The 23,143-nt window shown below is 42.6% G+C and overlaps 2 protein-coding genes across 2 annotated transcripts; one reads left to right on the forward strand and one right to left on the reverse strand.

Annotated features, from left to right (window-relative positions):
- The first annotated feature begins 582 nt into the window (after positions 1–582).
- On the forward strand, positions 583–16,866 carry LOC128973176 (granulocyte-macrophage colony-stimulating factor receptor subunit alpha-like). The gene is made up of 11 exons (XM_054389405.1): positions 583–670; positions 814–950; positions 3,408–3,528; positions 6,768–6,897; positions 6,993–7,168; positions 8,277–8,416; positions 11,111–11,146; positions 12,054–12,183; positions 12,833–12,926; positions 13,548–13,629; positions 16,798–16,866. The coding sequence occupies exons 1-11, from the start codon at positions 583–585 to the stop codon at positions 16,864–16,866; spliced, it is 1,203 nt and encodes a 400-aa protein (XP_054245380.1).
- Positions 16,867–17,363: 497 nt separating this feature from the next.
- SLC25A6 (solute carrier family 25 member 6) lies at positions 17,364–22,691 on the reverse strand. Its single transcript, XM_054399185.1, has 4 exons — positions 22,549–22,691; positions 21,027–21,513; positions 20,169–20,309; positions 17,364–19,694 (listed from the first exon to the last, which is right to left on the reverse strand). Exons 1-4 carry the CDS (start codon positions 22,657–22,659, stop codon positions 19,537–19,539), a joined length of 897 nt encoding a protein of 298 aa, XP_054255160.1. The 5' UTR covers positions 22,660–22,691; the 3' UTR covers positions 17,364–19,536.
- Between the last annotated feature and the right edge of the window lie 452 nt (positions 22,692–23,143).

Here is a 23,143-nt window from a genome sequence, read left to right on the forward strand (position 1 = left end):
TTATTTACACCCTGATGCAACCAAAAGCCAAACCATCTACTTCCCAAAAGGTGTCTTCAGCAAATGGCCGAAAGTAGCCAGCCTGCATGCTCACTTTGCAGAAGAACCTGGAGCACTGCATAGGAAAAGCTGCACTGATGTGCGGAGTGTTAGAAAGCAAGAAAACCTGACTTTTGGGTGGTATGGTTAGGATAGCTACGTGGGACAACAGTAATCTTAAAACATGGTCTCTGCACCCAAAACAGTGAGTGTATGTGTCATAATGTTGTGTGCCTCTCTATCTCAAACCACTGTGTTGTGATAGACCATAGTGACCTTGCTCAGTTCTTTTCAAGAGGAAGTGCTTGCTAGAGGTCTTGAAGAACACCCTTGTCTTGTCTAAAGAATATTTCTCTAGAAGTGAATTAGACAGCATCTTTGACCCTTCCCATTAAAGAAAAAATTAAGCTTTGCAGAAATCAAACTATTTGGTGTTTTGTTTTGGTTTGTGTTGGCTGGTTGGTTGGGGGTTTAGGTTTTGCTTTTTTGTTTGGTGTTTTTCCCCCCCTGATACCTTCATTGTCTCTTTTCAGAGAAGAAAATATGTTTAATACTCTTGGACTTATTTGCATGATTTGGTGTTGTATGATGCTATTTCATCCCTTGCATGCTGACTTCCAGTGTATGGAATGTAAGTAAGGCTTTGAAGATATAATCTGAGGAAATGGGTTTAATTCTTCAGTTACCAGAGACATTTGCAATTATCTGACAGAATCTATCCTCTGGATTCAGCAAAACCATACCCTCACTGAACTTATTCTGTAACACTTCCAGCAGAGGAGCAAGCATCACCTATTACAAATGTGAAACTGAATTGGAGAAGAATGGAACTGTCCTGGGAGAGTAGCAAGAATTTCTCTAAGTACAAATGTACCATCAGGGACAGGGACATGGAAACTGTAGAGAAAGAGGTAAACTTGTTATTTGTTGAGATAAATAACTGTACATTTTTCTTTACCTTTTATCAATCTCACTTACTTAGAAAACAATGAATCAGTTACAAGTAAAATCTGCTCAGTGATTGTTTGCAGTCTACAATTTGATCTGTCAAGGTCTGTTGAAAGTCATCACCAATATCAGGGTGCATTTGCTGCAGGATGAGCATCGCATGCATATCACAAAGCTGAAGTTCTGGCATCAAAGTGGAACAGAGGCAATAGTTTTGAACTGTATCTATATTGACTCACGAATAGGGAGGTAGATACAAAAAAGAAAGGGGATGTGGGATTAAACAATACTCCTAGAGAATTTAGAGAGACAGAGCAAGAGACCATTCAAATGAAAAGTGAACTCCTCAAACAATGCCACAGATTTTTGTCTCAAGTTCTTCTTTTTCCCATCAAATTGTATCATGACTGCAGCACAAAAGTTGTAAGACTACATTATCTAGTAGGATAATGTGGATGCTTGAAAGAAAGCGAGACAGAGATGGATTGTTTAGCCTATTGATAGGTTCTTAGAATGGTTTAGGTTGGAAGGGACCTTGAAGATCATCTAGTTCCAACCCCCCTATTATGGGCAGGGAGAACTTCCACTAGACCAGGCTGCTCAAAGCCTCATCTGATCTGGCCCTGAGCACCTCCAGAGAGAGGACAACCATGACCTTCCTTGGGCAACCCATTTCAGTGTCTCACCACCCTCACTATAAAGAATTTCTTCCTAATATCGACTCTAAATCTAACCTCCTCAACCTTCAATCCATTTCCTCTTATCCTATCACTACAAGTCCTTGTAAAAAGTCCCTTTCCAGCTTTCTTGTAGGCTAACTTCAGGTACTGGAAAGCTGATAGGTTCCAGGTTTCCCTGGAACATTCTTTTCTCCAGGCTGCAGAGCACCAACTCTTCATAGGGGAGGTGTTCCAGCCCTCTGATCACCCTCATGGCCCTCCTCTGGACCTGATCCAGCACCTCCACATCCCTCTTATGCTGCTGGCAGCAGAACTGGACGCAGTATTCCAGATGGGGTCTCATGAGGACATAGTAGAGGGTGAGAATCACCTCTCTCATCCTTCTGGTCACATTTCTTTTGATGCACCCAGGATACAATGGCCTTGTGGGCTGCATGTTGCCAGCTCGTGTTGTGTTTATCATCAACTGACACTCCCAAGTCCTTCTCCTTGAGACTGCTTTTGAGCCACTCCTTGCTGAGCCTATACTTTTGTTTGGGATTGCCCCAACCCAGGTGCAGGACCTTGCACTTGACCTTGTTGAAGTTCATGAGGTTGGCTTGGACCACATCTCAAGCCTGTCTAAGTCCTTCTGGATGGCATCTATTTCCTTCCAACATGTTAACCAGATCACACAGCTTGATGTCATTCACAAACTTGCTGAGGGTGCACTAAATCCCACTGGCCATATCGCTGACAAAGACATCAAACAGTAGTGGTCCCAGTACTGACTCCTGAGTAGTGTCCCTTGTCTCTATTTGTCCCTGGTCTCTATTTGGGCCTTGAGCTGTTGACCACCATTCTGAGTGAGGCCATCCAGTCAATTCTTTGTCCAGTGAGTGGTTCATCCCTCAAGTCTGTACTTTTCCAGGTGACCAAGATGTCATGTGGGACAGTATCAAGTGCTTTACACAAGTCCAGGTAGATGACATCAGTTGTTTTTCTCTTATCTACTGATGCTGTAACTCCATCATAGAAACCCACCAAGTTCATCAAGCATGAGAGATGAAGTCATGTTGGTTACTACCAATCACTTCTTCATTTTCTGTACGCCTTAGCAAGGCCTTCAGGAGGATCTGCTCCATGATCTTGCCAGGCATAGAGGTGAGACGGACTGTCCTGGAGTTTCCCTTTTTGAAGATGGGGGTTATGTTTCCCCTTTTCCAGTCAGCCCGGGCTTCACCAGATTGCCATGACTTTTAGAATATGATGAACAGTGGTTTGGTTATTCAAGAAGATGCCTTAATTAGAAATATATATAACACAAACATATCACATCTATATTGAAGATTATGAGTATAATGTTGTAGACATCTTTCTGAGCTCTGTAGAGGTCAGGCAAAGACTTCTATTGTGCTTAGTCTTTTGATTAAATTCCCTTGGGATTCTCCTGTTTATTAACCAACTTCCATTATGCCACTGGGGTACTACTAGCCTTCTCTAACTGTTGCATGTAAGTGTAGTATCCAACTCCTGAGCTGCAAAGCGCTTTTTATAGTTATACTTTGATTGCTCATCTCCATTCTACATCACCCTCAGGTGGTCAAGAAGAGAATTAGCTCCTGAGCCTAAAACACATAGACATACAAGCAAGATTTTGGCCCTGTGATTGAGTTTCTGAGTTGCACTTCCATGTCCAGAATCATCTAACACCAGGAGAGGAAAAATGAGAGAAATAAAACATCCAATGTTCTTTTTCAGGTGAATAGTACACTATGCACATTTCCAGTGGAACAATATGTGCCTCTGCACAAAGGGGTGTTCTTTATCATTGAGCTGCCAAACACAAACATCTCCAAAAAGTGCACCTTTATCCCTGCAGGTAATGTCTATGGTCTGGGTAAGGTTTTCTCTATCTGCAACCTTTTAAATGTAAACAATGCCTTGGAAAACAAATCTTTACACAGTAGGCGACTGCTCTATCTTCTACTAAAAAATATTTTTTGTAGATATGCAAAAATTATTTGCCATGTAATGAATGTTTCCACAACTCTGCAAGAGATGTGTTAGTACAAATGAATATCAATAATTGCATTATTTGCTTTCATACTAGGGCTCTCCAAAACACCACTAAATTACAGTGGTTTAAGGGTGCATTCAATAATTGCTCTGTCTGTTACAAAATAAGATGTTAGCACTCATTTTTTTTACAAAATGATTTTTGCTGAGCTGTTGGTGAGTGTGGCAGGAGCCAGACCACAGACTTTGCTAAATGCACAGTCTGGCAATCAGTGAAACCCAAAAAGTGGGAGGAAGATAAGAGAGGAAATGCTAATTATGAGCAGCTAGGGGAAAACGGAATGTAGCAATCTCTTAATCTGGCCCGAGAGCAGATGTGTGCGTGCACACATGCACACGTGTAGACTTTGATCACTTCAGGGATCTGCTGCCCAAAGTATTGTGAGACAAAGCCCTAGAGGGAAGGGGGGCCCAGGACAGCTGGTCCATATGCAAGGATCGTCTTCTCTGTGCCCAGGAGCAAAGTATACTGACAAAGAGGAAGGCAGGAAGAATGTTAGGAGACCTGCCTGGATGAGCAGGAGCTGTTGGACACACTGTCACACAAAAAGAAACTAGGAGTGGAAGAAAGGACAGATGGGGGGGGGGGGGGGGGGGGGAGGCAGCAAGAGACCTGGTTAGAAAAGTCAGGGAGATCAAGGGGAATAGCAAAAGTTTCTATAGGCACATTAATGGTAAAAGGAAGATTAGGGAAGGTGTAGGCTCCCTAAGAAAGGAAACAGGTGAACTGGTGACAAGTGATGTGAAGAAGGCTGAGGTTCTCAATGGCTTCTTTACCTCTGTCTTCACTGGCAAGTGCTCCAGCCACACTTCCGAAATCACAGAAGAAAATGGCAGGGGCTGGAAGAAGGAACCGCCCATTGTGAGTGAAGATCAGGTTCATGACCATCTGAAGAGCTTGAGAGTGTACAAGTCCATGGGACCCAACAGGATACACCCTCAGGTACTGAGGGAATTGGCGGATGAGGTCACTAGCCCACTCTCTATTATATTCCAAAAGTCATGGCAGTCTGGTGAAGTCCTCACTGACTGGAAAACCCTCATTTTCAAAAAGGGAAAGAAGGATGATCCAGGGAACTACAGACCAGTCAGTCTCACCTCTGTGCCTGGTAAGATCATGGAGAAGATCCTCCTGGAGGCACTGAGAGACAGAAGAATAACAAAGAAGTGATTTGGTACAGTCAGTATGGCTTCACCAAGGGCAAATCCTGCCTGATAAACCTGGTGGCCTTGTATGAAAAGGTCATACCATCAATAGACAAGGGGAGAGCAACCAACGCTATTTATCTGGACCTGACCAAAGCCCACCTGACACTGTCCCACACAACATTCTGGTCTCCAAGCTGGTAAAATATGGGTTTGATGGATGGACCATTCAGTGGATAAAGAATTGGCTTGGTCCTGCATCTGGGTCAGGGCAACCCAAAGCACCAATATACACTGGGCAGTGACTGGCTTGAGAGCAGCCCTGAAGAAAAGGAATTGGGGGTGCTGGGGGATGAGAAGCTCAACATGGCCACCAGTGCGCACTTGCAGCACAGAAAGCAAATCACATCCTGGGCTGCATTAAGAGAAGTGTAGCCAGCAGGTTGAGGGAGGTGATTCTCCCCATCTACACCACTCTCATGAGACCCCCCCTGGAGCACTGTGTCCAGTTCTGGAGCTCTTATTACAAGAAGAATTTGGACATGTCCAGAGAAGGGCCACAAGGATGATCAGGGGGCTGGAGCTCCTCTCCTATGGAGACAGACTGAGAGAGTTGGGGTTGTTCAGTTTGGAGAAGAGAAGGCTTCTGAGGAGACCTCATTGTGGCCTTCCAGTATCTGAAGGGGGCCTACATGAAAGTTGGGGAGGGACTTTTTAGGGTGTCAGGAAATGATAGGACTAGGGGGAATGGATCCAACCTAGAGGAGGGGAGATTTAGATTAGATGTTACAAAGAAGTTCTTCAAAATGAGGCTGGTGAGACACTGGAACGGGTTGCCCAGGGAGGTTGTGGAAGTCCCATCCCTGGAAGTTTTCAAGGCCAGGCTGGATGTGGCTCTGGGCAACCTGATGTAGTGGAAAGTGCCCCTGCCCATGGCAGGGGGGATGGAACTAGATGATCCTTGAGGTCCCTTCCAATCCTGACAATTCTGTGATTTCCTCAGCTGCCACACGCCCATTTTGGTGACAAAGATATTTTGAGCCTGCCCCATGTGAGAGTTAAACAGAGTGAGATTTAGGCAGATCTTAGAGTTGTAATTCCAAACTTGAAGTTTTTACAGCCCATTTCCCCCCATCCTTCTCAACTCATATCTTCCTGGGGGCTCAACAGAGGACACACTTAGAGAGTGACCCTCAAAAAACACACAGCCTCCTAAAACCTCTTTTGGTGTTCCTTCCCAGCTGGCCCTAGCTTCCAAACCTGCAGGTTCCCCAGGGCATCCCCTCATACTTCCACAAGGGTCCCCTCAATACTAGGTGCTGCAGGCAGTAAAGGAGGAAAACTCCAAGCTTTTGCTGAAGCTGGGATACACCTAAAAAAGAAGCAGACAATTGGCTGAAGGGGAAGATAGAGAGAAACCAGAGCTTCCACAAGGGAGCTTCCAAACAAAAAAAAGAGATTTCTGCTTAAATCAGCTCCAGAAGATGAAGAGATCAAGTCACAGTTGCCTGCATTAGGATGGAAAGATCTAGCCAGAAAGCTGTTTGATCAGAGGGCAGAAAGAAGCCCAACCTTACTTTTGGAAGTCCCAGACATTAAAATACTGTGAGTAAATACTTCAGGAGCAGGTTCCTGGGCATTCATTTAAAAAGGAGGAACATTTCTTTCTGTAGCACTATGGACAGTATTACAAGGTAATGTGTCCCCTTTACCTGTGTGAAAGCCCAGGTTGCACAGCTTAAAATAGGACAAGAGTCCAGCTTTCCCTCAGTTGTCATATCCAATCAATAACCAGGTGGAGATGCAGGTGTCTAACATACCTGAGCATGTGCTATGACTCTCCAGCTTGGTACAGTCACACAGTTTTTCCTCATCATGGATATTCCTGTGATGCAGGCATGAATGGGTCAGCCATTGAAAACTTCTCCTGTGTGATTTATAACATTTCCTTCATGAACTGCACTTGGCAAGCAGGCAGGGATGCTCCAGCAGATACCCAGTATTTTCTCTACTGGCAGAACTCAAGGTGAGTAGGTATGCTTGAGTCTAGGGAAGCCTCAAGTGTTCTCATTCAACACATCATACTGCCCATGTTTAACTAAAATACTTTGCTACATGCAGAGCTGACAATGTAACGGAATGTGAGCTTTACATTAAAGATGAAAATGGCAGAAACACAGGATGTAGATTCCAAAACGTGAGCATAGAGATTGAAAAAGCTTACTTCGTGGTGAATGGGTCTAGCAAAGACTCCCTAATCCAGTTCTATGATGAGTACCTTCAACTGTATACAATTGGTAAGTGAGCATTTTATTTTCTGTTTCATAAAATAGAGAAGTGGGGAATTTTCCTCTGCAAAGAACAAAACAAAATCTGTAGCCATCACAGGGTCCTGCACTGCAGGATAGACTTCGCTCCTAAGAGCTGACAGAATATTGTTCTAAAAGTTTACAAAAACAAGCAAAGGCAAAGGTGGCCCAAAATAACTGCTCACAAAAGTGATCTGAACATATCCATAGAATTCAAGAGGTGAAAAACAACGGTTAGGCTTTCAAGGCCACCTTTGGGCTTATTTGGCCATGTCTTAATTCCACACCTCTCTGAGCCACAAGAGATATTTGTTCTAAAAGCAAAGGGTGGGTTCAAATATGTGGTACCTATGTGTGAACTAGGTGTTTAAGCTCCAACAGAGATCTGGGACAGGACACAGTTGCCTAAAAACATGCCTCTAGTGCCATTTGAGACATCTCAGACAATTGAGGCATCCAAAAGGCTTGCAGATGTGGCCCAGGACCTATGAGAGACCAGGATCCTTTTGGGTGTCCTTTATGGTCTGAAACACAGCATGAGACTGCTGCCTGCAGCTTGTGCAGGCTGTAAAGCTCAGAGCTATTCAGACAAGCAGGCCTGCTCCATGGTGCACCAGCTTTGCAGGTGTCATGGGCACTACTTGTGATGTATCCACTGACTATACTGTTTAGATGCTTAGGTCACATCAAGTCAACTATATTGTAGACACTTAAATCCAGGTAACTTGATCTTCTATATGAATAATATCACACACATGAAAACTTAAAAAAAAAAATATCTGTGGAGATTTCTGTTATGAATGTGAAATTTAGATGCAGAAGAAAACGGCTGTGCTGACTGTACTGATGAATTACAAAAAATCTTTAATATGTTTTTTACGTGAACTTTAGCTGCCTCAGATGTCCAACAACTGAAATGACACATTCCCAAGTTTTGCTACTGTATTTTACTCCTGTTTACCAGACAATATTTGTTAACGTCAGTAGCAGACAGTTGAACATCAGTTGATTTAGCCTCACACGTATTTAGCTGTGAGTATATGAGTTGTAGCTGATTATTCACCATGTCTACGTTAATTATTTCCTTTCTTTCCAGAAATACTTACTCCTCCATTAAATGTTGCTGTTAATTGTCCTAGAGAGTCAGCAGGTTGCATAATTACATGGCAACCACCTCTTACAAGTCACGTGGAAAATACAAAATGTTTTCAGTATGAAATTAACATACAGAATAAGGTAAAAAAAAATTATTGATTTGTATTTGGCGCCATACCTACATACATGTATATCCACGATGTGCAAACTTCCCTTTATTTATTAAGCTCTCTCTCATGAGCTGTGGTAGGCCTCCTGCTTCAGTTCTGCTGGTCTGGCACATCCCACCACTCATCACCTTATTTCAAACTAATAAGCAATGCAAAGCAGAAAAGCAGAGAGCAGGGAAATACTCTGTCCAAAGACTGGGAGAGCATCTGAGATGCTTTCCTGCTGGAGCATGTCCCAGAGGAGATGACTGCCTGATGGCAGCCTGTGACCTGCTGGTGATCTGCAACAAGGGCACTGACTTGGTGGTAGATTCCAGGCCAGGGCCCCTCTTGCTTGACCTGCATTCCAGGGGACCTTGGCTTCAACATGTGACAGTATTTGGCAGATGCTGGAATGCTCACAGCCACTCCTCAATTTAAACATGCAGGGCTGTTTTGCCCCCATCAGCTTCTACATCTCTCCACACCTGGAGTCTGGTTGAGACAACTCTATCCCTTTCTGTCTACAGTGTCCAACAAAAGCTGTTTAGAAACTAGTGCTGAAACAGGAAGCCATTCTTCTGAAAAATTGCATACCAACAACTCAGGGGAAAGGTCACACAGGCATAGCCAGTACACGTAGCTTTGCAGCTGGCCAGCATAATTTGGCAGTAGGATATTCTGTGAAATACTTAGAAAGTTTTACATTAAGATATGGTTACAATGTATGACTTCAGGAATATTATCAAAACAAATATAGGCTCAGCTAGGAGTGGCTCAAAAGCAGTCTTGAGGAGAAGGACTTGAGGATGACAGTTGGTGATAAATTCAACATGAGCTGGCAATGTGCACTTGCAGCCCACAAAGCCAACCGTATCCTGGGCTTCATCAAAAGAATTGTGACCAGCAGGACAAGGGAGGTGATTCTCCCCCTCTACTATGCTCTCGTGAGACACCACCTGGAGTATTGCATCCAGTTCTGGTGCCCCCGGCATAAGAGGGACATGGAATTGCTGGTCCAGAAAGTCCAGAGGAGGGCCACAAAGATGATCAGAGGGCTAGAACACCTCCCCTGCGGGGACAGGCTGTGAGAGTTGGTACTGTTCAGACTGCAGGAAAAGTTCCAGGGAGACTTTGTAGTAGCTTTCCAGCACCTGAAGGGGACCTACAGGAAAGCTGGAAAGGGACTTTTTACAAGGGCTTGTAGCGATAGGATGAGAGGGAACAGCTTTAATCTTGAAGAGGATAGATTTAGAGCAGATATTAGGAAGAAATTCTTTACAGCAAGGGTGGTGAGACACTGGAACAGGTTGCACAGGGAGGTCATGGATGTCCCGTCCTTGGAGGTGTTCAAGGCCAGATCAGATGAGGCCTTGAGCAGCCTGGTCTAGTGGAAGGTGGCCCTGCCCATGGCAGCAGGGTTGGAACTAGACGATCTTCAAGGCGTCATCCAACCTAAACCATTCTATGAATCTGTGAATGAATTTATTTTAAAGAAATATGGGTTACCTCAGAACACATGGTGCTCAGCAGAATGCTACACTGGATGTGAAATTCATCTCACAGACTGAGGTACCTTAATACAGATGTCTGCAAAGGAGCACAGATCTGCCATAACAGTAAATGCAAATCTAGGGCTTCCTGCAGCTGAGCAGTAGGTGCCTCATTCCCCTTAAGGTGATATAGTTACTGAACATACCAGAGGTACCTACATGGAGATGGCAGATATAACTCAGACCTTTCAGGAAGAGTCATTGGAGCTAAGGCAGCTAAAATGGGATTGCACACCCGAAGTTTAAGTAACTCATTTGCAACCTCTCCATTCACAGCATGGGCTGATGACTTTCATCATGTCCTAAGTTGAAAGATCTCAGCTGACAATGAGTAATGGGGAAATACTAGTCTGTTTTATAATGCAACACACTTGTCAGGTGTATTTTCTGAAACGAGACATTCCTTCCAATAACATCTTTCTGACTTGTCCATTACTGGGAGCTATCATTCCAACATTACACATGATGGATGCTTCCAGGGTATCGGCTTTTCAGCATTTTCTGGGATCCTTCCTAAAATCATTGCTGTTAATTTCATTCACTCAGTTTTTAATCTATCCTTTTTTTCCCAAAAATTTTCAGGTTCTTTGATCCAGGCCAGTGTTTCATTCTTGCTAATTAAATTTTGATTGTATGAGATGTGTAAACAGCTCTTCACAGTACTTTGAGCAAAGCCCCCGAGTATGGATCACTCAGACATCCAATAGAGACTTTGACTGGAAGGAGGGTAAATTTGCTGTTCACATAAATTTTCCACCCCATGTTACCCAACTATTGTGAAATCACAGCTTTTAGATCTGCTGAGTTTGGAGGATGATTTGATTACCTGCATAATTAGGACATACTTCTGCTGGATGAGAATGCATATTGCAAAAATACTCTCAGAGACAAATACAGCTTCTCACAACCACTGATAAATAATTCATGTTTCCTTACTTTTCTAAAATGAAATGGAGGAAGCCAAAACTCTGAATAAAGCAGTATATTCTGGGACAATAATGGAGGAAATCCAATTAAATTTTCAGTTTAAAATTAACTACAATCTTTATAAACAAGAAAATAAGAACAAAAGAGGAAGAAATATTTTAGTATTTGGCAATAATGAAAAATGAAAATTTGTCTTTCGTTTGCAGGATAAGCCCAAAGAGAATAAGTATCCTCCTATAAGAGTAAGTATTCTTGTCATACACAAATCTGTGCTTTTGCCCACTTAAGCATATGAATTCCATTAGATCAAATGCACTTACTTCTGAAAATATAGTTAATATATCAATATAGCAATGAGAATTTGGGAAAGCATGTTCCCAAATGTGGTATTTTTATGTGTAAACTTAATATATCCCCTTTGGATGGAGTAGCTTGCACTAGGCAGAACTTTCCATGCATTTCACATTCGTTTCCATTGATTGCACAAATAGGTTTTGCTTAAGACAGATGTGATGTTTTGCTTAGTAAAAATTGGAAACATTCTCTTTCTCATATCTGTTGGTGGAAATGTACCAATGTAGTTGAGGACAGCTACAGAGGGTATATGAAGGTCTTAAAAACCTGTGGAAGCTAGTACACACCTGCAAAATGAGTGGTCTCAGCCCTGGGAAGCATCTTACAACTGGCAGATTCCGGGACTTGCATAAAGTATCACAAGGCCACATCATACATATCTGTTATCAGATTATCTTGAAAACATTAATTCTATTTAGCAAAGAGACACACAATCTAGGGAATATTTGCATGATTAATCCCCGCAAAGGTTGTGAGGTGAATTTACAGGGTACTTCTCCAGTTTCAGTTTTCTGTACTCTTTTTAAGATTCATAAAAGAGGAGAGGAGAAAAAAAGTGTCCTTAAACCATAATAAAGTAAACTAAAACCTATGCAAGCTTAAAAATCCAACTATAACCTAAAAAAAATAGCCAACAAACAAATCAGAAAGATTTGGTGGATGAGCTAACAAGCACATACCTACGAAATCATATGAATTCGCTTTTTACAGAAACACTACCAGGAAATTAACCTCCAAGCTTTATGAATATTCATCTATGAGATGATATACAGAGTCTGATTATATTGATTTTAGGTAAGGAACAACATATATGAATTCCAAAATTACAATGAGAAAAAAAAATATATTCTGAAAATCAGAGCACGAGGAAAAAACTGTCTTGTAAGCTCGAAATGGGGGGAATGGAGTGAACCCGTCGAGTTTGGTAAGACTGTGAAATATTATTTTAATACTGATTTTTTTCCCTACACTACTACCATGTTTGCTTCACCTTCTCCCTCATACTCACTGACATGGATAAAATCTTAACTCTTATCCAATGGCATGGAAGGAACTGGATGGAAATTACTATTGTGGGGAAGCTCCAGTAATCTGGCAATGGTGACTGATACCAGCCTTCGGTTAGTTGGGACTTTGAAGGCAGCAGTTATTCAGATGCCAAAGCTACACGAACAGGCTGAGACCCAGTCTGGTCTTCAGTCTGAAGTGCTTGAAAGGCTGCTGCCTTTCAGTTCCTCAAGTTTTGACTATGAATACCATCTCCATCCTTCTGCACCTTCCTTTTCACCTTTTCCTCAACACTTTTTACAATTCCACCACTTTTGCTGTTATTTGTTATGTTACGCTGTTTCTTCTTCACCTTTTGTGGATTTTTTAAATTCTCTAAAGGTTAAATGTTTGGAAAGGTTTGAAATGCTTCAAGATTATCTGATTTTTTTTTTAACAAGGTTCTGTAAGAAATCAAGTTGAAATCCTCCATTATTCAAAAAAATAGGTGAAGTTTGCATTCATTACTGACAATCCCAAAGGTAACTTTTTGGCATGCTAAGATATTTCTCTCTTGGATGTTTCAGGTCAAGGAAAAGATTACTTTATCTTTGTGCTTTTATTTCTGATAGCACTTGGAACAATCTCAGTGACACTGCTCCAATATTGTCTTTTTAAAAGGTAAATTGACCTTACCAATGTAGAAACTATTGATATAGAACTATTTCTATGAAACACATTCCTCCTGTCTCCTACCTACAAACTTAAATAATCCAATTATTAATGCCATTAAGTTTTATTACCAGTATTGTTGTGGATGGCACTTTGGCACACAAAATCATGACAAGTGAAAAAGGGGGAAAGGATGTCAAAGTGATTGATTGATTCCACCCAACCCTACAAAAACAATTTTGTTCATATTTTCAAGCATTTAACAACCACAGAGCTTTGAAGCCATTGGTTTCATACAAGGAGGAACTAGGACAAATGAATGTGTCAGTACTGTGATAAAAAAATCACTTAGTGGTAGAATAAAGTTGTTTTATGTGACTTATTGAAACTAATTGTTTAATGAAGTATTCACTGTGTCTCTCACAAAATAAATTTTAGCTACCCTAGTGATAGGTGTAGTAATAGCTACTCACCAGTCTACACTCAACATTTATTTCTCAGTTGATTTGTAAAGCAACAGCTCTTCAACCTTGAAAGTAAAAAATGTCTTTAAGGAACACCTCCAAATATTTATCTAAGTTGCATTAATAGTATTCTCTAGTTCTTTATAATCCCATTTCTTACCCAAAGGTATTGCAGTGTCAAGAGCCTATCTTCTCCCATACCACAACCAAGAGACAAATTTAATGCATCAACTGATGAAGATATTCAGGTACGATTTCTTTTCAATTCAGCCAAAGTTGTTAACTGCTTGTTAACTATCAGTCACAGCAGGCCAGAGGCTAGAAGAATGTGCATATATAGGTGAGCATTACATTTGGTCCAATAACCAATTTTCTCTCATGCAAAGTATGCAGTTTTGAAACAGAAATGCTTTATGTCAGTGCTGAGACTATCGATTATCCTGTATGCATTTGCAGTATAGGATTACCTGAGACAGTTTAGATGCTTTGTGTAAATTACATTTGACCAATATTCTGTAGCATTCTGATGCAGTTTATTTGAATGTTTAATTACCCATACTTATAAAAAGCTTCTTTTTTTTAATAGCCTGTTTTACTGCACTTAGATTGGATTACTTTTTATCCTTATTCCTTTCCTCTTCACAGTGTCTTGTATTATTTTTACCTTGCCAACAGCAACTAACTCTTCCAGTCTGTGGTGGTTTGGGCCTGGCTGAAGGGCCAGGCACTCACTCCCCTTCTTAGATGGATGGGAGAGAGGGGAAAATACAACAAAAGCACAGGAGTTAAGATAGAAGCAATTTAATAAAACGCAAAGCCAAAGCAAAGGCCACATGCAGAAGCGAGAGCAAACACAGATGTTATTCTCTACTTCCCATCAATCCAGATATTCAGTCACTCCTGGGAAGCAGGGCTTCAATATGCATAGCAGTTACTCCAGAGGACAGAAACCATCAATGAGCGTCCCCACACTTCCTTCTTTCACTTAGCTTGTATGTCTGAGCTGACATCATATGGCATGGAATACTCCTTTGGTCAGTTTGGGTCATCTGGACTGGCTGTGTTCTCTCCCAAGATGTTGCCTGCTCCTCAGCAAACTCTTGGGGCAGGAGAATGTTGGAAAGTACAGCTTTGGTGCTCAGCTCAGCAGTAACCAAAACACTGCTGTGTTATCAACACCCTGCTGCAGCACTGCAAAACAGCACTAGAAAGATGCTTGGGGGAGAATTAACTCCAGCTCAACCAAACCCAATACACAGTCTTTCTTCATTTCATGACAACCATACTTCAAAACATTCATGGAAATATTCAACGTCAGGCTTGACAAGGCTCTGAGAAACCTGATCCAATGTCCCTGCTGACTGCAGGGGGGTTGGACTAGATGACCTTTGGAGGTCCTTTCCAACACAAACCATTCTAGGATTCTAGGTTTCTCTTCCAATTTGTCCATGTAAACAGTGTTTCGTTTAGTGTCTGCATAGTGAGGGAACACTTTATATCAGCTGGCTAAAGCACAGATGTACTTTGAGTCAGTAAATCATACTATTTTTTTATTGCCTGTAACTTTTCAGTGGGCAACACCACTCTTTCTATGAGGCTTTCTAAAGTGACCCAGATTTTCCTTCAATCCTTTACAAAGAAATGTCAAACTATTACTACTAGAAGTCTGTAGTATGGGCAAGTATATACCAGCATACTGCCCTACTTTGTCTTTGGTCCTGCCATCTTTGGCTTTAATAGATGTAGTGATGTACATTGGAAGGGTTTCCTTATACATGTTAAGTCATAAATACCTGAGATCTCCTGTCATATCAGGCTGCTGCAGCTAAGGCTGCAGAGAAGCTGCAGTCCACAGTCCATGTTATTAAATAGTAACTGCCAGTAAAGTAGCAAGCAGTCCTTCACAAATTGCAGACATTCTGAATTGCCTGCCTTTACTAAACTTGAGGTGCTTGCAAACTCCTGTATGCACACTACCAGAATGACTCAAGTAAGCCTACAACCCTGAAGCCTTTGTCGATGTTTTGTAACTGGTGGCACAAGGACTTCCATGCAGGCAGTGACTTAACACCTGTAATTGTCAAGAGTTCAAGTGAAGCCCTCAAGTTGCCTCATACCTGTCACCATGCGCTGTGAAGAGCAGTCTCAAACATTCTGAAAGCCCTTTTAAACTCGTCTTTGATGATGTTAATCTAGTCTTAAAGCCCAGTTTTATTTTACCCCTTCATTCCACATTCACCTATGTTTAACACTGACCAAATACTTGTAGTTCTTCAAAGCTGATAATAACCCCAAACAGATTATCTCAGGGGAGCCCTCCTTCTCCACCGAATACCAGGACTGCTGTTGCTTGCGTTTAGTACTAACATATTTATGAATTATTTTGATATGCGTAACATCCTTTGCTAAATCGCACATTTTTAAAGCTTATGCTTCCTCATTGTGTCCCTGTTTACTTGCAGATTTTTTGCATTTCCTCATCCGTCGTATTTCACAACTTATTCTTAATGACTGAAAAATCTCACTATTCACAACCGTAACCTTCCTACACTTTGTACTTGTATCCCGAACACTTGCTGTGGGCAAGACCCTACCAGACAATACACTTGGTGAATTTGACACCTTGCGTTCCTCTCAGTTTTATCTTCTTTCACTTTTTGGTCATTCTCACCCTGAAAGCTTTGCTCACCCTCACTCAAATATACTTTGTTTTCCCCCATCCCTGAATTAAATCCATTGCAAGAACTTAAAGACAAACTGTGTGCTGGTGCAGTTTTCCTCAGAGAACAGCCAAGTAGCATAAAACATCATGACCACAAAGCCCTGCAGCGTTTATCAATCCTACAAGTTTCCCAAGACAAAACTCCCCACAAAGGCATCCTGGTTTGATGCTCTGTAGCATAGCCTCAATACAACAGCAAGCTTCATTCCCCAGCCCTGCCAGTACTCTTCCTCCTACTTCAAAAAGGAAAAAAACAAAAAAAAAAGAAAAAAAATTAAAAAAGAAAAAAATTTTAAAAAAAGGAAAATCTCATTTATCTTCCCACAGTATTTTAAGCTCTGTATCAGCACAATGATCTTACCTCCAGTCTCATACAACTCCAGGCTGACCATGGTATAAATTGTATGATAACGACCAAACTGTTTTAGGTCTAGATGTCAGCCAATAATCAGTATTTATTTCTATTGTCTCAGTTAAAGCTGCATAGCATTAAACGTTTTACTTCTGCTGACAAAGAGCTAGCACTGATCATCACATTGGAAGTTAAATAATCCTTAACTCTCCTTAAAACTGTTTTCCCCTGCTTTGCAAGCATTTCTTCTGCATTATCATAGCATCTGACATTTAGAAATTCCTCTGATCTTCAACAGTGACTCTGTAGCTTATTTTATGTTAATTTTAATTTTCTCTTTAGTTAGAATATGTAAGTCTACCAAAAAAAGACTGTACCGAGGAAATAACTATGGTTGAAGAAATGACCTGACTTTACAAAATAAATAAATAAATCACACTTGGATTCCTCAATATAAAAGAAACCCATGGATCCTCCTGACAAGTACTCCAAACCAGACAAGAAATGAACACCTACAAAACTACTTGCACCATAAAAATCCACCTAAAAAGAAGCAGGAGACAGGAGAAAACAGTTGAGAAAAATCCATAAAATGTGTTCCTTTTCTTCAAAACCACAAATCCTGACAGCTAAGTTATTGTGCCATCGCCTACTGTGAACGCGTGCTTAAACCTAGCTAAGATTTTTTTCACGACATGAGACAAGGCCTCTCATCTACCACAGAACTTACTTCCTGCCCTCACTGCCATGATGCCTCTTTCCTCCAAATATAATACAGGCTTCAGATGCCAGTATTTTCTTATACAAATTCCAGACCTTTTTTGTTAAAAGTATTTTTCAAATTAAATATATTTCAACGACTATTTCAATAAAGGCAGAAAACAAATGCTTTTTTTAAAAGTCTTATTTATTGTTTGCCTCTGATGTTCCCCCACTGCATAACCACATATTACATTGCTGCTGCATGACAAAGGGAAACCATAGACTAAAAAAAAAAACCAAAAAAAACCCAACAAAACCTGAAACACCAAGTAGCACATGCTGAAAGCACAGCCTAGGTAAACTTGCATTAATTTATTTTCCTATTTCTTCTGGTTAAAACCCTAGTTCTGAAGAGAGGGGGGAAGGCAAGATGAAAAGTATCCTCCCCCTTTCAGGGGTTGCTGAACTAATGGTCCCTTGATTACTCCTCACAAAGCCTGGGCCATCCCACACAAAGTATCCTACCATAATCTGAACCCCTGAAGTCAACGACATTGAAAATAAATCTAAGCAATGTGTTTTTATAGACAAAAATTCTTCCCCAGTCCTCCCAAATCGATGATCACAAGTGAAACTGCAGACTGTCTGCCAAGGTCAGCATCAAGTGACCTGCCTGCATCACAAGGGAGCAAGCATTACCAAATTGGATAAAACCACCTGCAGTAGGTACATGAGGTTTGCCACAAGCAAGTATACAAAGCAGCTGTGTACTTACATTCACATATGATGTTAAAAGCAGTGCTTGTGTGACAGTAAAAGAAAAAAAAGTATAAATTGCTTGAGGAAGGTAATAATAAACCAAAGCCAAGTAGTTAATTTAAATATTTCATCTTGAACAGCAATCTCAGAAGGCACACAAAAGAACTCAAGACAGCTCAGCCAGCCTTCAATGACTCATACAGTGACAAACTGTTTCTTTCTCAAGATACAGGGAGAGTTCTTAATATGACTGGAGGATGAACACCTTGTCGTCCTTTACTGGTCCCTCTATGTCTTTGCAGATCACAAAGTACAAAAGTAAGATTATATACATATGAAGAACGGCACGTAGGTATTATATTATCTCAAACAGCAGTGTGTGAAATTGTTTCAGTTCTTCCCCAGAAGCAGACTTTGACCTGTTAATATTGAAGGCTGACCTACCTATATCTCTATTTTACAGCTATGCAGAAGCATATATATTCCCACATCCCCCATCAACTTCATCTCTTAGAATGAGCGTTATTTCAGATTAAATTCACCGTCCACAAAGGGACTGACCACTGCTACAAATCAGGCCAGACAGTATCTTGTATGGCACAATCAGCATTTCCAAATAGCAGCAACAAAACAATACACAGGTTATTCAGAAGTTGAAGGCATTTACTAGGTTCCTGGGTTTTTGCATGAATGCCATGTTGCTTTCTATATTTATTTTTATTAAAAAAAAAAAGAAAAATCACTTTAAGCTATTTTACCAAGGGCAAGAGCATTACTTTTTGACTGTCCTCGGGATTTTGGGTTCTCCTAAAACTACAACAGAAAACCCTCGATTTAAAATAATATGAAAAGTTGCAGATCAATTTAAGAATCATGCAAAAAGCCACTTGCAGCAGCAGCCCATCATACACTATCAGGCACAGAGAATAAGAGTAATTTCTGTTAGTATGACCCATGCTTCCCTGCCCTCCTCCGCCAGTTAAAGTTCTCACATTCAATTATTTCTTTAAAAATGTCAACTTGGTTACAGAGTGCAGTGTTTAAGTGTATCAGAGGAACCATTATCTGAAACAAGTTTTCAAACAAAAGAGGCTTTCCCAAAGCTTTTATGTAATAATTTCAACACAGAGTAAGTATGTTTATTGTTTTACAGCAAAATGCCCCAATTTAAGAACAAAATTGCTAGATGTTCAGCTGTGCAAAATGGTATATAGTGCTTCAGTACAAGTGGAAAAGAACATGATTTGTTAGCAAGTACTTTGAAATATGATTGTATGGTCCTAGAAGATAGGACTTGAAACTGGGGACTGATCCACAGGCAAATGTTTTGTTTTTTTTTCTGCCTAAACTGGACCCAGCCACTTTGGACCTAGAACCAACGTCTGTCGTTGCTGAAAAAAAAAAATAGAAAATCACCACACTGAACTGCCAGATTCAGTGTCTTCATGCATGTTACTAAGAAATGGATCAGTCCTCAATTGACAGTTTCCAGCCCCATCTACAAGTATCATTGGGCTCTGATAAATAAGACTCTCAGGAATTTCTTGAAGGTCAATGGTCCATAATGGTTGTTATTCTACATGATCTGCTCAACTTGATTTTCAACTCTAGTTAGGCTGTTTAAATGACTTTCTTGAATTCATCGTACAGCACAAGAACAAATGCACCCCCCATGCCTCTCAGAACATTAGACCATGCACCCTTGAAGAACGCCTTTCCTCCCTCATCCCTTGCAATCTTCCGCCAGCAGTCAATTGTTCCAGAGTACATGATGTCAGCTGTAGGAAAAGAGCAAAGATTTAACTCCTGTAATTGTACTCAAGGTATTTTTAACAACTGCCCTGATTCAATTCTCTAGCTACTTTGTGATGTCCAAAACCACATTTTAAGACTGTAACACAATACTTGGATCAAGTAATAGAAAAGCATCCCATCTGCTTGCCTAGCTGTTAAAAGCAAAGTCACAGAATGTTATGCTGTCTTTTGGCAATCATCCTGTCCTCTACCTACCTTCATGTAATTTGTCACTGTGAACAGGCAGTCCATTTACCTATTTTATATTCTATAAAAAAACGTTCTCAGCATAATTCTTAACACCCCACGTTGAGCCTCCTACTGCATTTTGTTGTATCACGTGTATGTAATAAATTTATGGAACAAAGACCTCTAAATGCTGAGGGACAACTACCAGGAAGATAAAGAATTCTATCTTGTTAATACTGCTAGAAGAACGGCATAAATTAACAGCATACCTCCTTTGCGTCCTGACTGCATCATCATCCTACGACGCACTGTATCGAAAGGATAGGAGACCACACCAGCCACTGCAGTCACTGTCTGGGCAATCATCCAACTGATAACAATATGAGTATTTCTGGGATCTGGGAGCATGCCTACAATAAAAAAAGTAATTAGCATTTTATCCTCCTCCAGCTCACTCACTGCATGACAGCTACTTTAGAAACTATTACAAAACACTGCAAAGCCATACTTTGAAACTGTAACCAGTCAAGAAACTCAAAACATGTTGAAACAACATGGAATACATTTAAGGAAAGTCAGAGATTTTTCTTCTTGGTAATCAAAACAAATAACTTTGAAGCACCAGGATTCTTTTCAGACTGGCAGGAGAAGAAACCTATTTTCTACTCTTTTTAGAAATAAATATAACTAAGTTACTGTCTGTGAACTATATTAAACTACAAATTATCAACGATGTCTATGTCCAAATGTCAAAAACAACAAGTGCTTTGTAAAAGCACGACTCAATACCATTCCATTTAAACACACTTGAATCAGTCCAAGATAACTACAGTAACACACTGAAGAAAAAGGAACTTCTTGTAACTGTGTATGGTTACCAACATGCTTTGTTGGCATTAGGAGAAACTCCTGTAACTACAAAAGCAACAGCAGTTGAACACAGCCTGCTACCATCAACATGTGCCTCAGTTTTGCCTTGAACACTTCAGTGCCACTGATGGCACCAATATACCCCTCCTCAACCACAGTCAATTCCTATAGACACACATAGACCAGCATCCAAGAACAGATTTAAACAGACAACACAATTCTGAAAGAGGTTTATCTGATCCTCTCCAAAACGTTACCTTTTGCTGTATCATAGATCCCAAAGTAGGCAGCTCTATAGATGATGATCCCTTGGACAGAGACATTGAACCCTTGATATAAGCCACGGATACCATCAGACTTGGTGATCTTGACTAGACAGTCTCCTAGACCAGAAAATTCTCTGTCTGCGCCAGCTTTTCCAACATCAGCAGCCAAACGGGTTCTTGCAAAATCCAAGGGGTAGACAAAGCAGAGGGAAGTGGCTCCTGCTGCACCACCAGAAGCCAGGTTACCAGCAAAATACCTCCAGAATTGAGTGTGCTTGTCTACACCTCCCAAGAACACCTGCTTATACTTATCCTTGAAGGCAAAGTTGAGAGCTTGAGTTGGGAAGTATCTGATGACATTTGCCAAGTTGCCTCGCCAGAAAGACAGCACCCCTTGTTCCTTTGGAATACGCACTACACAATCGATGATACCCTTGTACTGCTTATCAGCAGCAATTTGTTTACTTGCATGTTGCACCTGCAATTAAAAAAAAAAGTATTTTGACTGTATGCCTTGACTGCCTGCACTACCGCTAGACTTAATTGTGCTTCCACTATAAAACAAAGACCTGTTAATCCTGAATGCCTGATGGCAGCTGTGTGCAGAGATTATGCCTGGTAAACACAACAAAATAGCTGTGCTAGCTACTTTCACCTAGGTCAGTCTGAAACTTAAAACTGAATAATGTCATCTATTTGTATTTTGGGGAACATCGAAGAACTCGAGGATTTGTATGAATCAGCTGTCAAGGATTAAGACAGGACTTGACAAAACAAGGCCAGCTGTGAGATACAAGGCAAGTACGCCGAGCCCGGACGACCTGGCGCGACAACCCTCACTGACAGCGGCGGGCCTGCAAGCGAAGGGGCCACCTGAGTGAGCTTTAAGGCGCTGAGAGGGCTTCCAACCAGCGGGGCGGATGCCAGTGGACGAGGACGTGGAAAAGGCCTCCCCTCCTCGACAGCGCGGCTGCTCCCACCGCCGGCCGCCACGAAGGTCACACCAATCACCTTGGTCCACTAGCCCCGCCCTCAGGGGTCACAGCGGGTCCCGCACGCCGGACGTAGGCCCGGCCCCGACCAATGAGCTGCCCGGCCGCGCAGTCACGTGAAGGTCACAAAGATGGCGGCACGCTGCCGCCCTCCCCTTGCCCTCTGCGCCAGGAACGCGAGAGGAGGAAGTAATACTGGGAGCCGCCCCCTCGACCCTTTTTCCTGCCCCCTAGCCGCGGCCCACCCCTCGCCGCGCCCCGCATAGCGGAACCGGCTTCCCCGCCACCATGGCGGACGCCCACCGCCCACGTGACCACCCCACTAGTCGCCGCCGGCGGAAGGCCGCTTCGCGCGCGCCCTTTGTTCCACCGGGGCGACAAGCACCTGGCCGCCCGCCCTCCTTCCTTCCTTCTCGCTGTCCCGAACCCGACCGGCCCGCGGGAGCCTCGGTGGCGCTGCGTGGGAAGGTGACGGGCTGCCCTTGCTCTCTGTTCCCGCCGGGCTCTGCCGCGCCGCTGACCTGAAGCAAGAGCTTGACCCGCTCGATGGGCGCCACCGCAGTCTTGCTGATGGCAGCGGCGACGCCGCCCGCCAGAAAGTCCTTGAGGAAGGAGATGGCCTGGTCCGCCATGTTCACGCCGCGCCGGAGCCGCCGGGAATGAAACGCCGCTGCCGCTCAAGCCGAAAAGGCGGGCCTGCTGCCGCGCATGAGCTAAATGCCGGGACCCGGCGGCTCCGCCCCGCGGTGCCCTATTGGCTGTACCGCCCCAGAGGCAGGGCCTTACTGTCCGGGGCAAGGCGGGGCCGGGCCAGCGCAGGGCGGTGGTTTCGGCGGGTGGCGGGGTGCAGCTAGCCGCTAGCCGCTGGGAGCGCCGAACAGAGGCTGGGATGTATCCTCCCCGCGCCCCTGCGGCGCCAGTGGCGCAGTGCCGCGTCTGCTAGGGCGGCACTAGGGCCTGCCAGCTCTCTCCGCCCGCGGCCGCCACCTGTAAAGGACATGGGGCCTCGCTTCCTCCTCATCCCGGTTCCCGCGGGGCAGCCCGACGCGCAGACCCGACAGCATAGTGTGGCGTGCCTGGTCGTGCATCGCAGCACGTCGTTCGGGTTGCCGTTGG

The sequence above is a fragment of the Indicator indicator genome, chromosome 1, assembly GCF_027791375.1.
Source record: "Indicator indicator isolate 239-I01 chromosome 1, UM_Iind_1.1, whole genome shotgun sequence".
Lineage (NCBI taxonomy): Eukaryota > Metazoa > Chordata > Aves > Piciformes > Indicatoridae > Indicator > Indicator indicator.

What these genes read in the sequence shown, in the direction of transcription:
- LOC128973176 (XM_054389405.1), top strand. Translation starts at nt 583, where the DNA reads ATGTTTAATACTCTTGGACTTATTTGCATGATTTGGTGTTGTATGATG. An exon ending in GTGCACCTTTATCCCTGCAG is followed by an intron (nt 3,529 to 6,767) that starts GTAATGTCTATG and finishes CCTGTGATGCAG; the next exon opens with GCATGAATGGGTCAGCCATT. An exon ending in CAATATTGTCTTTTTAAAAG is followed by an intron (nt 12,927 to 13,547) that starts GTAAATTGACCT and finishes TCTTACCCAAAG; the next exon opens with GTATTGCAGTGTCAAGAGCC.
- SLC25A6 (XM_054399185.1), bottom strand. Translation starts at nt 22,659, where the DNA reads ATGGCGGACCAGGCCATCTCCTTCCTCAAGGACTTTCTGGCGGGCGGC. An exon ending in GGGTCAAGCTCTTGCTTCAG is followed by an intron (nt 21,514 to 22,548) that starts GTCAGCGGCGCG and finishes TTTTAATTGCAG; the next exon opens with GTGCAACATGCAAGTAAACA. An exon ending in GATCTATGATACAGCAAAAG is followed by an intron (nt 20,310 to 21,026) that starts GTAACGTTTTGG and finishes TTTTTATTGTAG; the next exon opens with GCATGCTCCCAGATCCCAGA.